This window comes from Trichoderma virens (assembly GCF_000170995.1).
Source record: "Trichoderma virens Gv29-8 chromosome Unknown TRIVIscaffold_85, whole genome shotgun sequence".
In the NCBI taxonomy this organism is placed as follows: domain Eukaryota; kingdom Fungi; phylum Ascomycota; class Sordariomycetes; order Hypocreales; family Hypocreaceae; genus Trichoderma; species Trichoderma virens.
The window spans coordinates 648,475-664,264 of record NW_014013664.1 but is presented as its reverse complement, the minus strand read 5'-3'; the positions used below and the strand labels follow the sequence as shown (position 1 = coordinate 664,264).

The following is a 15,790-nucleotide window of genomic DNA, read 5'->3' as shown; positions in this document are numbered from 1 at the left end:
TTATGGGGGAGGGTCAGTTGGATGAAGGCGATTCTGTAACATATACAACAAAGGCGTTGGAAGACTCGAATACACTTCTGAGCAGCAAGTCCCTCTGCTGCTCTTTTTTTTTTTTCATCTACTTCGAGATGTATCTGCGGATTTAGGCAGTTTCGGACTTCAAAGTTATCTTCATCTCGAATTTTCTTCCCTACTGAAAGCATTACTCGAGGACTACGCAGAGGGTTAGAATGGTTATGTGTAGGAATATTGTAGAGTCAATGTCCAAGGACAAATTATGGGTGCTATATGCTTCGACATGGCTTGTCTGTGCCAGTAATCTCGCTCGTATATTTCATGTGATTGACTTGCTTGTTTATACCCAAAACCCCCAAATCGTCGCTACAGTATATCCCCTTGGCCGTTTCGTAACCTTACATTAAATCTGATAGCTCGTATATTCGCAATTATCCCCTTATCCCATATGTTTTCTCACCATCATATTATACCCCAGTTGTCTTGTGAAAAATAAAAGAACATTACCATGACGTTAACCCTTTCCCGTAGCTGTTTGGCCTCTACAGAGCACTCAGCATCATGGAAAGAGCTGTGAAAACGGTGCCCGCAAGAGCAATCGAGAAAGTAGGATATATCGCGGAGCCGGCAGAGCCTTTTGAATTGTCAGAATTACTAGAATCACTAGAATTTCCAGAGTCTCCAGAACTATCTGGAAGCCCAGAGCTACCTGGATTGGTTGGATTGGGACTGGTTGAATTACCTGAATCATCGGCGCCAGTGGAAACAGGGCCAGGAATTGTCTTTGAACCCTTCTGGAACTCGACGATGCTGCTGGTCGTTGAGTTGAGAGTCGCCTGGGCAATGCCAATCTGCTTGTTCTGCAAGTCGTAGACGACATACGCAGACCGCAAAAAGGTGTCACCTAGCAAGATGAAGTTGTCCGTGCGGATACCGTAGTTTCTTGTTGAACTGATGCCAAACGTGCAAACTCCGCTCCACCCCTTGAACAAGCTGCTCAAAGTGGGATCTGACATGATTTCGCCTTGAATCGAGGCGAGATTGTTGATGACCATTTCATCAATGGGCACTTTGATCGTCTTGTTGGTGAACTTGAAGTTGAAGGTCGCATCCTTGGTGTTCGCCTTGCCGCAATCAACAAAAGGAATGGGGAGGCCTTGGAGGTTGATGACACCGTATTTCTTCCAGAGGCTCTGTGCGACAGCATCTGGAAGGAGAGTGAGCGTTGAGCCAGAGTCCAGAATTGCGCTGCCATTGACGGCAGGGGTATCAACGCCGGATGCTGTGAATCCATTCAACTGAACGTTGTACATGACAATTTCCTGGGTCGTGGCAACATTCGCGGGCAGCGGCTGAAGGGGCAGAGTGGCGAGGCCGTCGTGGAATTTGTCGGTGTCGACACCGCCAAAGAGAATGGCGCCCTGGCTGGTTTGCAGGTCGTTGAGGTAGAGACTGAATGCCGGCACGGGAATGACATTTTGAGATACCATGTTGTCGATGATGGTAGGATACTTCACATCGGCCGCGACGTTGTCTGTGAATCCGAGACCCATGATGCCTGTACCTCGAACAGAGACAAGAGCCAAGCCGAGCTGCTGGCTCTTGATACTCGCACCGTTAATGGTAACGGTATCCTTGAAATAAGTGCCCTGTATCCTGCGGCCATCAAGGTATTTAATGTCGAAGTCTTCTGTACTCGACTTGTAGGATGAACTACTAGACGGATTAACTATAATAACATTGAAGATCAGCCGAGCAATTCAGAGACAGAGTGGATAAGTAATAGTGACAGCCGGCTTACACTGCTTGTAACAGTATTCCCCAACCGTCTGCTGTACTGATGGACTTGTGCAAAGATCTGCCTTGACCGAGTTGACCCAGGTATCACTGCTGCCGGTATCGAGAAGGAAGCTCAGCTTCTGGGGTGGCGTGCCAATGCTGAACTCGGCATAGTAGCCACCCCCAGTGATGTTGTTGAGCGCATCGAGACTAATACTGCCATCACGACGTAGCAATGAAGGGGCAGGGTCATTGATGATATATCGCTTCTCAAGAGGGATGGAGACAATGCCTGCAGAAACTGTGCCTGCGGCAATGAGGCCTGCCAACGAGATATACTGGACGGAAGAACGCATTGTGAATGGTGGAAAAGAAACAACAGAAGGGTAAATCGGGCCCAACGCTGCGGTGATATTCGAGGAACGATGAACTCGAACCGCCTTTAGTTGCCTGGTATCACGGGCAAACAAAGAGGAGCGGGAATTGCTCGGGGCGTCTCAGTTATTTAAGCATAGATTTAGAAACCGCGGCGATTGCCTGAAGGAGCTGAAAGCCCATTCTCTCGTGTATCCCTGCCCGTGCATGAGGCTAGAACCACTCGGGGTTGGGAAGCCATGCTTTAGACCCAGCAGCCCTGCCTACTCGAGTGGCACGGGAAAGGCCCCATGAGTCTAATTTTCTTGTGCCGTACGAGAACGATACGGCGGTAGAGAGCCTCAGTGAGTGAGACATAGCCCCTGCGGGATTGTGTCATGTATCAGAATCGCGGTAGCTTCGCGCCTTTGCCCAACCATGGTGGCAACCAGCCAATAAGCAGCTGGAGAGCATCGGGGGGTTCCCAGAGCCAGAGAGTCTCGATCACTGTCTCGACTTCTGCCAGAGCCGCAGCTAGCTCGATAGATGGGGTAGCATAGCATGGCTCCTTATTCTTGGCAACGCAAGACGAGCCACTTTTGAATCCTCCTGGAGCTGAAGCGCCACGCCGATCTGGCTAGCCGGCTATTGACTGGGAAGCAATGTTCCGCCGTTGTGCAAAAGAGCCAGTGCAAAGCAGTTAGGCGAGCGTCTTAGCTCAGGGCACTTGCTGGTCTGAATGTGCTTCACTGCGCCACAACCCCAGGCCACGGCTAGGAACAATTTCTTTGTGAGGCGAGTGAGTCAGCGGTGGGTAAATGGAACTGCCCATCTTGGCGATGGACCGCTGCCGGGTCTGTGATTTTATCGTGTCTGTCCCAAAAGGGTATTTGCCGATTGAACAATGAGATAGGCTAACGCGGGAAAGACGAGAAAAAGATTGGAGGAAAAGGATTTTGCATTTGCAAAGGACATTTGGTGTTGTGATTATGTTGTCGGTGTCGGAACGAGGCATTCCGTACCTTCCCTCTGAGAGGACTGCAGCCCATACTACCTCCTACCTAGATACGTACCTAGTAGTACACTTGAAATCAATATTGCACGTGAAATATTGGCTTCAAGCAAGTGAGGCGAGATGCTCACATGGCCAGGACAAACATGTTTTTGTATCTATTTTTGAATAGGATGGGCTGGACTGCTAGTAGATCCTAGCTTGTGCAGATGGAGTGTAGCTGCGGCTGAAATCTGCCTCATGTGTTGGCCATCGCAGGATGGGACTAACGAAATGCCGCCTTTCGGCGATTTGAGGCTGAATCTCTGGAATGTTTGTCGGGTGTTAATAAGACTGCCTGTACTATACCTAAACGATGTAGATGCTGGAACATGTGGCGGATAAGATCATGTAGGGATAAACACGACTGAAGCATCACGTCTTTTGGATACATGCAAACTGCTCCATGATTTTACTAACACAATAACCTTGGTCTATTATACTGAGCATGTCTACCATCAACTCCTGCTCGATTAAACCCACAAAACCAAATAAACATATGCCTTGATCCAATCTATTCGCATTTGTCTTCCCAAATACAAAAGCAAAAACAAAATACGCCTCACGTCTACTGCTCGGTAATAATATGGCCAGATGCTGGGTAGAGCTCCCCATAGCTAGGAGGAGGAGGCTGTGTGGTCTCTCTCGACACAATATCGCTCCACCACCGGTAGCTCACCACTGGACGACTCATCCCAGGTGCCGTCAACTTCCACATTTCCGCATCATACGGCTTATCCATATACAGAGGCACCCTCGGAGCATGCCTCTCTCCATCCTCATACCCGTTGGCCCAGACAATGGTGCTAATCCTCGCCCGCTGCGTAATCTCAGACCAGTCTACAACCCTGGGGTCGTATGAATCCGGTCCGAGCAAGACCGCGCTGGCCTTTGCGGCGCGATATGCATCATGGATGAGTTTCCCCTCCCATGTGATATGACCGGGTTGAACAGGCAGATCGGACTTTCTATCAACAACGGGGTCCCACCAGAGCCACGTCAGGGGGTCGTGCTGCCGCGAGAAAATCTTCCGGACCTTTTCTGGATCGTCGTAATCGGAGGCTTGGACGCCCCAGAATCTTCGAATGGCCGTTGCGTCTCTGAATTTGACTGCCGGCTTGTTGCTGTCGTAGTCCGCATCGCTCTTGATGTGATTCTCAATTGTCGACATGCATTTGTCACACCAGCCAATGAGAAGTCTGAGAGCAGTGGTTGTTTTACTGCACTGTTTGTGGTAGTCCGTTCCTTTGATCTGGCGGGCGCTTGAGCAGAATTCGTAGTGGTTTCGGGACCAACACATGCAAACAGTGTAGTGGCATATGACGAGGCGACACATGATGAGCGCTTTGATGATGATGATGATGATGATGATGATGATGATGATGATGATGGGGAGAGAAGGGGATGGAGGTTGATAGCAGTGGGATATCAAGCAAGATGGATTGATTTAGCAGCCTTGGATAGTTGCGTGTAGATGGAGATTTAGAGGCAATTATATATGACAGAAGTCATTGGGCATGAAAGGACATCATTGTATATGAACATAACGACGATATTGTTTTGTACAAGGCAACTTAACAAGCATAATGCTGTAGACATGAACAGTATCTTGTAATAAGCCAGAACAGTCTCTTGGAAACTCGAACAATAGTCTCAAAGCCAATGTACATAGGTATATAGCTCTTGTAAACCAAAACAGCAAGCAAGCTGAGCTTCTGTGAAATTAAAAATGTCGAGCGGTTCAAATATCCCGAACCTAAATCTCGTTCGTTTCCATGCTGTAAGTAAAGAAAAACGCCATGATCTCCCCTGTTCTTATTCTAACCGAAAACCTCGTCGTTCAAATCTTGGATGCCTTTTCCGCCCCGTCCTGCTGCAACCTCACGACGCCCTGTTCATCTCCATGTCAGCATTCATTCATCATACATCGTCATCATTCATCATCATCAAAGAATCAAACAAACAAAAAGAGACTCACCTCCTGTATGCAACTCGCCAGCAACGTCCCGTCCTGCGCATAAATCCGCTGCATCACAACCCCCCTCCCATCTCCGCTCCACGGACTCTCCATCTCCGAAAACATCCACTCGTCCGCCCTCACCCGCTTCGGTTCGTGGAAGTAGATGCTGTGGTCCAGGCTCACCAGCATCCCGACCCGCTCCAGCCCCTTCCACTCCTCGGGCTCACTGCCCATGCCGTCGTACGCGAGAAACTGCCGTATCCGCGTGCCCTCGGGCTCCGGCAGCTCCACCACCTGCTCCGGCGTCATGCCCAGCCGCCACAGCCGGTGGATGCGCGACACCGTGCCGATGAAGTAGCTGTCCGAGATGTATGCCAGCGCGTTGAGATGCGCCTGGTGGCCTCCCGCCTCAGAGATCTGGCCGCGGGCGCGATGCCACTGCCGCGCCTTGCGCTGGTCCGGCCGGGCGTCGGCGTCCTTGAGCTCGATGCGGCGGCTCTTGAACGGCCCTGCCCTGGACCAGGCCTGATCCTCCTCGTCCCAGCTCGGATCTGGCATCTCCGCGTCGGGCAGTGCAGCCGCATGCCGGATCTGCTTCTCGCCGCCGCTGTTCTCCCGCACGAAGCTGATGGTCGTCGTGAAGATGCAGTTGCCCTTCTGCCTCGCCTGCACCGTCCGTGTCGCAAACGAGCGGCCGTCGCGCACCCGCTCGACGTGGTACATGATGGGGATCGTCGCCGACCCAGCCAGCAGGAAATAGCAGTGGCACGAGTGCACCAGGAAGTCGTCGCGCACCGTCAGCTGCGCCGCCGCCAGACTCTGCGCAATTACGGCGCCTCCGTAGACACCGCGCGCCCCGGGGGGCAGCCACAGCGGCCGCGTGTTGGTGAAGATGTCCTGCGGCAGACTCTCGGTTAGATGGGGGTTCGTGATGGCTTCACTTGGGTTTCTCGTCTTCTTACCGGGCCCAGCACTGCCAGCGGCGTCACCTCGACTGTGTTCTCGATGGGCGACTTGCTCAGATCCGGCTCCGGAGGCCGTAGCAGCGTCGTCCGCTTGTCCAACACTTTTTCTGTCCCCTCCATCTTGGCGTCGTTATCGCTGCCACTCATTCTTTTTTTCTTTAGTTCTTGGTATTATTGGCGGAGTCTTTCAAGGGCGATTCATGTCCGTAGAATAATGGATCTCAGCGGCTTCTGTCCATATATCTATTGAAAATATAAAGAGGTAAACAAAGAGATTCAACGTCTCAGACTCGAGTCAAGTCCTCAGGGGTCTCACTTGACGTCAGGCTCTGAGGAATTGCCTCGGCTCAGCCCGGTCTCAGCCTAGCTAATGTCTAGCACAGATTGCCATCTATACTCCCAACTCCGTACTAACGCACGGAAAACGCACACGTTCAACACATTTTTGACATTGAATCCACTGGCGAATTGACTTTGCCATTAATACTAATCAAGCTAGACAATCCACTAGGATGCGTCGGCTCATGCTTGTTCCTGAGTTGACGAATTGCTTCTCGTGTATATTGCATTCATCAGCACAGAATTGCCGAGGTTTGCTTCGCCGTCCGCGGACTACCCGTTCCATTAATCCACGGAATTAAGGGGGCCATAACAAGCAACTGTGGTCCATACCAAATTGCTACACGAGTACTATGTAAGTAAATGTACTGCTTGGCGGCATCATTGCTTATAGAGCAAGTGGTGTTTGGTGAGACTCGAATTGCAACAACGCCCATGTGAAAACGACGCCAGTCAGCACCCGCCAATCTCTTCCCCAACATTTGGCACATGTCAGGCCATGTACGGTAATGCATGATATACATCCACAGGCAAAACAAAATGCAACAAGATGGAATAATGAGTGTTTCGGTATAGTACTAATATTGCATACGGGCTACTTCCTATCTCATTCCGTCGTGTTCCACTCCCCTTCTCTCGCTCTCTCTCTCTTTAACAAAGCAACAACAAAACAACCAAGCTCAACCCCTCGAAATCTAGTGCTAAAACCATACAGTTACATTTTTGTCCTTACTTTTTCTGAGTCTTTTGTCGTCTGCCGCTATCTGTCACCACGAAATTCTAAGCAGGTATATCGTCGTATATAGGCTCCAACCCTGCCCACGCCGCCTCATAATCGCCATCAGGCCCGGCCTTTTCTCTCTGTGTCCAGTACTTGCCGTTGAATTTCCAGTACTCTTCACCCGTGACCTCGCAAGTCTCCTTGGAGAACCATGCAGGGACAAACTCTTCTCCGGCACTTTCGCGCATTCGTCGGCGAGCTCGCTGGTTCTCCTCCAGCCGGTTCTTCTCCGTCGCTGCGAAATCATACTCTCCCTCCTCCATGGCACGCTGATCTGGCCGCAGACGCGAGTCTGTGGGTGCAATCCACGGCCTCAGCTTGTCGTCGATGTGGTTAAACGTCAGCACAAACGGCGTCAAGTTGAAGGGAATTCCTGTCGGTCTCTCGTTGGCTTGCCAGATGAGGTAGGCTCGGCTGGGATCCGCGATGCTACCGCGGTGAACAATATCCTTATTCTTCGTCGAGGGCTCGTCCACAGCAGCCTCGTAGCCTGGCGTCAATCGGGCGTATAGTCTCGAGTTCCATCGTCCGCCGAGGCTCACACGAACCTGGCCCGACGCATCCATGACCTTGCCGACGATCTGGTACGCACTCGAGGCCTTCCATCCCCTGGCTTTGAATTCAACCAGCGCCACTTCCCCAGTTGTCCAGTTCTTAATCTCCATGGGGCCGTAGTTGTCCACCGTGGGGTTTCCTGTAATGATGCCAACGACTGAAGAGGTTACCTTCTTCCACGTGTACAAATCCTCCTTGCCGCCGGCGGTAGGGCGGAGTTTGAGGAACCATGTTCCGAGAGGGTTGATATCAAATGACTTGCCGTAGAACTTGGACTTGACGTGCGATTCGCCCCAGTACGTCCAATTTGGTGACTCTGCCCAGGCAGCGCCAATCGGCGGGTGATGGCTGACCTGCTCAATGAAGAAGCGGTAGTTCTTGTCCGGACGAACATACTCAAACGTTTCGCCGAGCAAGGGATTGAAAGGTTTGGCGACGCGGCCAATCGTAGAGGCATATTCGCTAGCAGCAAATGCGGCCACGTACATTAGTCTTTCGATTGAATCGGCGCGTTCAGCTGCGAGATCGAGGAGTTCCACGTATTCCATGTCCTCGCCGCAACGGTACAACAAAGACGTTGGCTCGTTGAATGACACGGGCAGTGTCATCCTCGTCATATCCTTGCCAATCATAGACTTGAGAATACCCTATCGCTTCTTGTTAGCCCATCCGCGCACCCAAGTCAGCGAAACCTGATTGACTAGTTGACGTACCCAGAGAGAAATCTTTGGCCGGTCATCGCTCTCCATTTTGAGCTTGTGCCGAATTCCATTCTCATATCCATTGAACGAACTACTAATATCGATACCCGAAATAACGATGGCCTTCTCTTGCTTGGTTTCGCTAGGAGGCATCTCTGTAACTTCGACATCGCCGGCATCCACAGCATCAAAGAACTCGTCTTCCACTCCAGACTCGCTGTCAGACATCTCTGCCATCTGCTCGAGAGCCGTTGGCTTTCGAGGCAAGCCGCGGCCAGCTGCCTTGACAACGGCAACGACCTCCTCAACCTCTTCCTGCACCCTTTCCATCGTCGGAGTGACGCTGACAGACGGCGGCAAGGCGCCACCTTCCATGACTTCTCGCAATGCCTTCTTTGCGAGCTTGCGCTTCATCTCTGATTCTCCGACGCGGGCCTCGAGAATTTCCTGCTCACGAGCCACCTGTGCCATGCTTTCTTCCCACATCCGTCGCATGTTAGACTCACGTTCAAGCCGGTACTGCCAAAACGCGTCGCGATCTTTCGAAATCCGGAGCAGGTCGCCAACCAGTGCCGTCAAGCTCCGAATGGCAGCGTCATATGTGGAGAGAGCCTGTGTCACCTTTGTATCTGACAACGTCGTGGCAGGACTACGGGACAGCTCTCCCATAAGAGCCGAGTGGACGCTCGCCATGGTCTCGAGCTGCAATTTTGCTGATTGTGCCGTAATGTTGAGCGCGTCCTTGGTTGCCTGGGGTTCTTCACGGCCGCTCGTTTCCTCTCCATAATCGTCGTCGTCGTCTCCGTCGCCAGGCAGGGTGCCTGGACCAGCGGGGTGCTCGTGGCCTTGCATCGCATCCGCTTCTGTGTAGGTATCCACGAAATCATCCTCTTCTACGCTGCCGACGCTGGTTCCGGTCATGTCTGACTTTTTGACACTAAGGATCGGCCGGGCCTGAAGCTGCGTGCTGACGCGCCGCAAGTCCGTCATGCTCGTGTTCTCGCTGTGAGAGTCTTGGGCAGAGACCGATCCGCTCTGATCGGCTTTGGCCAGTCGAAGAAGCTCCGCGCTGCGAGCCGCTTGACGCTCTTCCTCCCTAGCCTGATCTTTGGTCCATTGGATGGAGTTGTTGAGGGCCCAAAACCATCGTTTGGCTTCCACTTCGTGGTTTGCCTTGAGGGTATATTTAACGGACGACTTGCCGATGATTTCAAACTTGGTCTTCTCATCAGGGCTCATGTGGAGCTGGGCAATCTTCATGTTGATGGCGCCACGACATGCCGAACCGGCATCGTCTTGGTGCTTGTAATAGCTCAACACGCCATCCTCGAGCACGAACCATCTTAGCTGGTAACCCTTGCGATAGTTGGTCCATTTCTTCAAGTAACCCTTCATCTCGCGAGCCTCGCGGCCTGCTAAGGGATCAGCAGGCCCGCCAGTGGTAGCGTTTTGCGAGGCTGCATGTCCCAGTACGGCTTTCTCTTGAATTCCTCTCTGTGCCGCAACAGCGGCCGGCGACTTTTTCAGAATGGCTTTGACGTTGTCGTCGTTGGTAATTGACTGGGGCAGCTTGCCTTTTCGATCGCGACGGAAAGGGTCGGCACCGTGGAGCAAAAGCACCTGGATGAGCTGAATATTCTTCTTTTTGGCTGCCTCGTGAAGCAAGGTACCCCCAGCTTGCGCAACAGCTGGGTCGCTTACAAACTCGGTGCTGTTGATGTCCAGCATCGTCTTCAGCCGCTGCTCTTCTAGCACCTGAGCAAGGGTATCATAGTCGCTCTTGGCGATCAGGTCTTGGATTTGCTGCACCTTGGTATCCGTGAACATGGAGCGAGAGAGCTGAAGAAGCTGGAAAATCTCGGGAGTTCGCGCCAGGTCGATGGGCAGCTTCCCCTGGGAATTTGCGATGGCATCGTTGATCTCCTTCTGATCCAGGAGCAGCTTGACTGCCTGAGTACGGCCGTGCATGGCAGCAATGTGCAGCGGGGTGTTGCCATCCTTATCTCGAGAATTCACGTCCAAACTACCAAGACCGTCGGAAAGAACGTATTCAATAACAGGGAATTCGGCGCACTGCATGGCCAGATGAAGTATGGTGGTATCTTCCAGCGCTCCAGCACTGGCCCCGCCAAGCGACGACATGCTCGCACGTGGGACGCCGTCCGCCGTCTCTCGAATGGCCTTTGAGATGGACGCCGTGTCCCCGCTCCGCAGGGCCTCGACAACCCTGAACTTGCGGACCGACTGCTCAAGGCTACCGGTTTTCATGTCTTGAACAGGGGAGCCCTTTGCGCTCGCAGCGGTCTGGGTGTTGGAGGGTGTTCTGCTCAGAACGGCCGACGGCGTCGATAGCCGCGAGCTATGACCTCGGGCAGCTGACGTAGCATGCTTCGGAGGTGATGCATGACTGCCAGTGGCCGACAATCGATCGTCTTCAGTTCCGGATTCGTCCTCGCGAGTGTCCCTGCGCCGCAGCAGCGACAGCGCGGCAGCAGACTTGGACCGCTTGTGCTGGTTGCTGTAGCCACATCAACCGAGTCAGCCAACCCACCAAGTCCAACAATTGCTTGCTCAAACAGCACTCGACGGCAGAACAGGACGCGGTGATGAACGCGGGCAGGAAAGAGATGTTGCAGCGGGCAAATAGACAAGACGAGGATTAAAAATCAGAGGCTGGTCGACGTACCTCTCGCCCACGTCCGACATGCTGGGCTACATGCAATTGTTCGCTCGTATTCGGGGGGGTTCGTTCGTTCAAGTTGCACGCGGAAGGCAGCCCCCAGCCGCCAACGCAGAGACTATTCCGAGCAGCTCGGAGCAGAGGTGAAAGAAGGCGTCGATAGCGGTACAGGTATGTGCAAGAAGAGCAGATCCAGCCCGGGCTGCATGTGAATTGAAGAGAAGGGAAGCCAGCAGCGTGGGAGATTGGTGGTGGAGAAGTGGCATGTACAAGAATGGACCAGGCCTTGGTCTGAAAATGAGGGATGATGCTGCACTCGTGGCTGAGTTGTCCTTCAGGTGTCCTGAGGCGCTGTAAAAGACACTGTAGCAGCCGCTGCAGCGCTCTCTGCACGGCACAGTGCCTAGCTAACAGCACTAAGCTTGCCTGTAACTTGTAACTCGTAGCTCCGAGCAACAAAGTGCTCGACTCGGAATGACGTTTTTTTCTCCAAGCGAACTAGCGGGCATCGAGCAGCGGGGCGCTTAGTCATGCAGGCCTGTAATTTGGAGAAGGGCTCTTTTACCAGCTTCCTTTCACGGGCTGGCTCGATGCAGCAAGCAGGATTGAATGGATTTAATCTATTAATACCGAGGGGTCCGTAAAGAGGTAAGTACAGGTTGGTACATTTGATTACTGCGGTATACATGTACCTACATAAAAGGTCAGGTAGGTATGATATGCCGTTATCATGACGGAACCACCCCGCGGTTTCTCTGCTTCTTTCTTCTAGCAGCATTTCTAAGTAAGGCACTCATTGATTTGGCTCAAAAGTGCGAAAAGGGAGGGGGAGTGTGCTATACGCGTTAGTTATCGGGCAGGATTCACGCGATGGCAACTCGGCGAGTCATGGCCTCAACAGCGCGTATCGTGTACATGTTAGCGGTTCAAAGGCTCAATCAATGGATGTGTATCATTCCCCTCTCCTCACATGAACATGTATTAATCATCGAAGCCTACCTGTTACGCAACACCCGGGAATTGGGTGGTGTTCAAGAGGCAATTCTCGCACGGCCATTATTGTCGCTATGCCTTTGTCGCCCCAACTCTTGCATCTTTGATCAATCCATAATGTTTGTACAGACTCATACACAACGTAAATGCCGTGCTGTAAGAGGCCATCTTTACATACACGTAGTCTTGTTTTAGTTCTAGAGGAATGTCGCCCCTTCTTTTTTTGAACCAGCGTTGTATGAAGCCGTCTTTACTGAGCTTCCATTGAGAACTCGATTGTACGTAGTGAATGTTCAGCCTCTGAGGCTAAGATGTTCAGCGAGCGGCTATATCAAGATGGTCGGAGATGGCTTCATGTTCAAGAAAATGCCACCAGTAGCGCACATATATAATTCCCGTAGTGTGCATACCTGTAGATTAAAATCAGCGCATATTCTCAAGATAGACTCTTGCATCAGTTGCCCGTCCTAACGACTCTGATGAGTCCCAACACGCAGGTGTAAAATGGCATCAGCTCCCGCCTCGCCTCTCGCGGCAAATCCGACACTAGCCATGGACATTCTTGCCCGGTTCCCAGCCGAAATTATCGCTCGCGTTGTGGATAATCTCCATCCAAGTCTCATCTACTTTCATCTCTTCGCCGAGCCGAGGAGTAGCCTCGTCCAATCATCCTCAGAACAATGCCAGCGAGTAAGAGAGGTTTGTATCTCGCACAATGTCAAGTTCGGCTGCATGGACATTCTTACTTATGCCGTTTCGTCTAACGACAAGGAAACCGTGGAGCAAATGCTTAAGGAGGCTTCGACGAACTCCAAAACGTCTGAGAGAAAAGGCACGGTTGTGAAGCACGCACCGCGATCCCTATGGAAGACATGGCTCTCTTGGTCGGTGAGTAGAGACTATCATGATATCGCGAGTCAACTTTTGTGTATCGATGGCATTGCGAGCTACCTCAATAGAGGAGACAGGTCCTTCGACAAGTTGTTGCTTCCGGCTGCCAGGGATCAAAACACGATCTTGATGAGACTCTTACTTGAGAATGGTGCAAATCCAGATATTACTAATGATCACAAAGACACTCCGCTTCATTTTGCTGCAAAGCACAACAACAAGGCGGCCATTATCATGCTTGTCCAATATCAGTCTGATGTGAACCGTCTAGGGTCGGCAGGTAACACACCCTTGATGTGGGCGATTGAGCACGATGATATAGACATGATCAAGGTTTACCTCGATTTGCCGCTCTTAAACCTTAACAAGCAGTGTTTTTGGGGGGAGACAGCCCTCCATAAAGCCTTGTCAAAAGGTAAACCCAAGGTAGCTGAGTTACTGCTAACATGGAAGAGTGGCTATCTAGAAGAACACAAAGACACTCATGGGAGGACGCCGCTGATGTTGTGCCTCGCCAAAATGGCCGGTCTCAAGGATATGACTGCTTACATGCCCACCTTCAAGGAGCTGCTGATTGCCAAAGGTGTCGATCTGCAAACTTTCAGCAAAGAATATGAGACCGTCTTTAAGGATGTACTCAAGGAATATGACACGGGTTTCTGGCAAGAGCTGCTGGAACAGATGGATTCATAATAGCCAACGCCAATTCTGATTTTGCGCATTCATCTATTTATGCTGCACGCTGTTACTGTGCGCCATCGACGGAGAACAGAATCCGGGGAAAGGGGGGGAGGGGATTGCTTTGCCTTTTTCATGTACACGCCTAGTTTGGATTCGCGGCGTTTTTAGTAGAGAGAAATAATAGGCACAGACTTGACATCAACGTCACATGCCTCACAATAGGAGAGTCGAGTGATAGCAATAACATACGACCTTGGAGAGTAATACAGGAAATTTCCGCAACTAATTAGAATCACTTCGTCGACTGAGTAGAGATCAAATACAAATATCTGTAAAACAATACAAATAAACCACACCTCATCATTTTGAGCTAATCTCAATGCCATATGGCTCCAAAACTTGCATCATCTCCTTCCAAATCTTTGCTTGGAGCTTTTTCCCCCTTTCGTTCGACACCAGCACTCCAGGCCTTAGAAATCAAACAATGTTAGCCAAGCTGTCATAAAAATATTATGTCAATAAATAAAAATTCAGATGGAGACTTACTCTGCAATTCTATCCTTGTGATACCACAATCCATGGCTCTGTACGCCAAGACCGCTCGCAAAGACGATTGTCCTGGAACCTTCCTCCGTCGTCTTGCAAATCGTCGCCTGAACGACAGCAAGCCCAACCTTTTTCCCTACGGAATCCGATTCCCGGGCCAAATCCGATTTACACGCCCCCGGACATGAATAATTCACCACGACGTCTGGTTCACCGTGGGGTGAGAGAGCAAGCTTCGCAACCTCCCTAACCGCATAGATGACAAGCAGCTTAGAAACGCAATATCTGTCGGCTGACTTTCCAAAGTTTTCCTCTTTGTTCAGCGCTTCGAGACAGTTCGGAGCGTCTTGCCAAGGTGCTCCATCCGACACCATTTGGTGCCCTCTCGAGGCTACAATGCTCAGACACGGCTTCCAGTCGGGTCGTGATGACTGTCGCATCTTTGGAAGTAGCAGCAGAGCCAAAAATGTCGTCGCCAGAGCATTTACTTGCAAAGTCTCCTCCCATCCATCCTTTGTGAGTCCGAATTGAGCCTTGTCGACAGCAGCATTGAGCAAGGCAATATCGATTGATGAAAGCTCCTTTGTGGCCCGCTCCGCAAATGCTTTCACTGATTCGAACGATGCCAGATCAATAATCCAGACATCAATGGTGCATGACTTGATTACTTCGGGGCTGAGACTAGAGGCGATGTTCCTCTTGGCAGCATCGCCTTTGGTCTGTGACCGAACTCCTAGGATGACTCGGGATGCTCCTAAACGAACGTAATGTCGGGCAGCTTCGAGACCGAGACCTCCACTAGCACCGATGACAATGACTGTTTTTCCAGGAATTGGGAGGTTGTCGAGAGATTCAAAGTCAGGGGCTGACCAGCGGTTTGTCAACAAGCCCCAGACTACATGTGCAGCACCCATGGTGATGGTAAAGGTTCGTGATAAGTGAATCGAATATAATTGGTAATACTCAGTTGGTTGAAATTAGATTAAACAATGTGGTGATTCGAATGAATATTATGTCAAACTTCCAAAGAAATTATAAGTCGTATGTTGGCTTTTTTCTTGGGCAATCTGCAGAGGATCCCGAACGGTGATTTTGTTTCCATGGTGAATTCCAATATTCCGGGGAAGGCAACTGTCTTCTTATAAGCACCAAATGATCAAGTTGAATTGACGCAGTGAAAGTCTTCAAAATGGTAGACAGCCCATAGAATTCTGTAGATTTCCAAGTCAATGCCAAACTTTTGGAGTATCGATACCCAGAAAGGGGATTCTTCGTCATCAATCTCCATGTCTCATTCGGCTTTGCCTCAGAATATCGCCAGTCTAGGCTCAAACAGGGATGGTTCTGTCATCAGATTGCATTAGCGTCAGTCTCTTGAAACCCCACCGACTTTCCCAATTCGGTCATACTCAGTCAGCAGGAGACATTGAAAGACCAAACCGATGACCATCCACCTCCAGATTCATCCTCCTCCTATCTACGGAATCCTCTTCCGCGTT

The 15,790-nt window shown here is 51.1% G+C and overlaps 6 protein-coding genes across 6 annotated transcripts; 1 reads left to right on the top strand and 5 right to left on the bottom strand.

The window, feature by feature from the left end:
- Window positions 1-256: 256 nt before the first annotated feature.
- TRIVIDRAFT_88928 (uncharacterized protein) lies at window positions 257-2,239 on the bottom strand (the record flags this gene model as incomplete). The annotated part of the gene is made up of 3 exons (XM_014097581.1): window positions 257-649; window positions 758-1,744; window positions 1,817-2,239. 3 exons carry the CDS (start codon window positions 2,148-2,150, stop codon window positions 558-560), a joined length of 1,413 nt encoding a protein of 470 aa, XP_013953056.1.
- Window positions 2,240-3,767: 1,528 nt separating this feature from the next.
- TRIVIDRAFT_204263 (uncharacterized protein) lies at window positions 3,768-4,535 on the bottom strand (the record flags this gene model as incomplete). Its single annotated transcript, XM_014097580.1, has 1 exon — window positions 3,768-4,535. One exon carries the CDS (start codon window positions 4,533-4,535, stop codon window positions 3,768-3,770), a length of 768 nt encoding a protein of 255 aa, XP_013953055.1.
- Window positions 4,536-5,039: 504 nt separating this feature from the next.
- Window positions 5,040-6,244, bottom strand: TRIVIDRAFT_44246 (uncharacterized protein; the record flags this gene model as incomplete). Its single annotated transcript, XM_014097579.1, has 3 exons — window positions 5,040-5,090; window positions 5,178-6,056; window positions 6,122-6,244. 3 exons carry the CDS (start codon window positions 6,242-6,244, stop codon window positions 5,040-5,042), a joined length of 1,053 nt encoding a protein of 350 aa, XP_013953054.1.
- A 999-nt stretch (window positions 6,245-7,243) lies between these two features.
- Window positions 7,244-11,206, bottom strand: TRIVIDRAFT_57679 (uncharacterized protein; the record flags this gene model as incomplete). Its single annotated transcript, XM_014097578.1, has 3 exons — window positions 7,244-8,446; window positions 8,513-11,018; window positions 11,187-11,206. The coding sequence occupies 3 exons, from the start codon at window positions 11,204-11,206 to the stop codon at window positions 7,244-7,246; spliced, it is 3,729 nt and encodes a 1,242-aa protein (XP_013953053.1).
- Window positions 11,207-12,677: 1,471 nt separating this feature from the next.
- TRIVIDRAFT_204260 (ankyrin repeat protein) lies at window positions 12,678-13,757 on the top strand (the record flags this gene model as incomplete). The annotated part of the gene is made up of 1 exon (XM_014097577.1): window positions 12,678-13,757. The coding sequence occupies one exon, from the start codon at window positions 12,678-12,680 to the stop codon at window positions 13,755-13,757; it is 1,080 nt and encodes a 359-aa protein (XP_013953052.1).
- A 378-nt stretch (window positions 13,758-14,135) lies between these two features.
- TRIVIDRAFT_118992 (uncharacterized protein) lies at window positions 14,136-15,139 on the bottom strand (the record flags this gene model as incomplete). The annotated part of the gene is made up of 2 exons (XM_014097576.1): window positions 14,136-14,214; window positions 14,292-15,139. Coding segments are annotated over 2 exons (927 nt in total), but the record flags the coding sequence as incomplete, so codon positions are not given.
- Window positions 15,140-15,790: the final 651 nt, after the last annotated feature.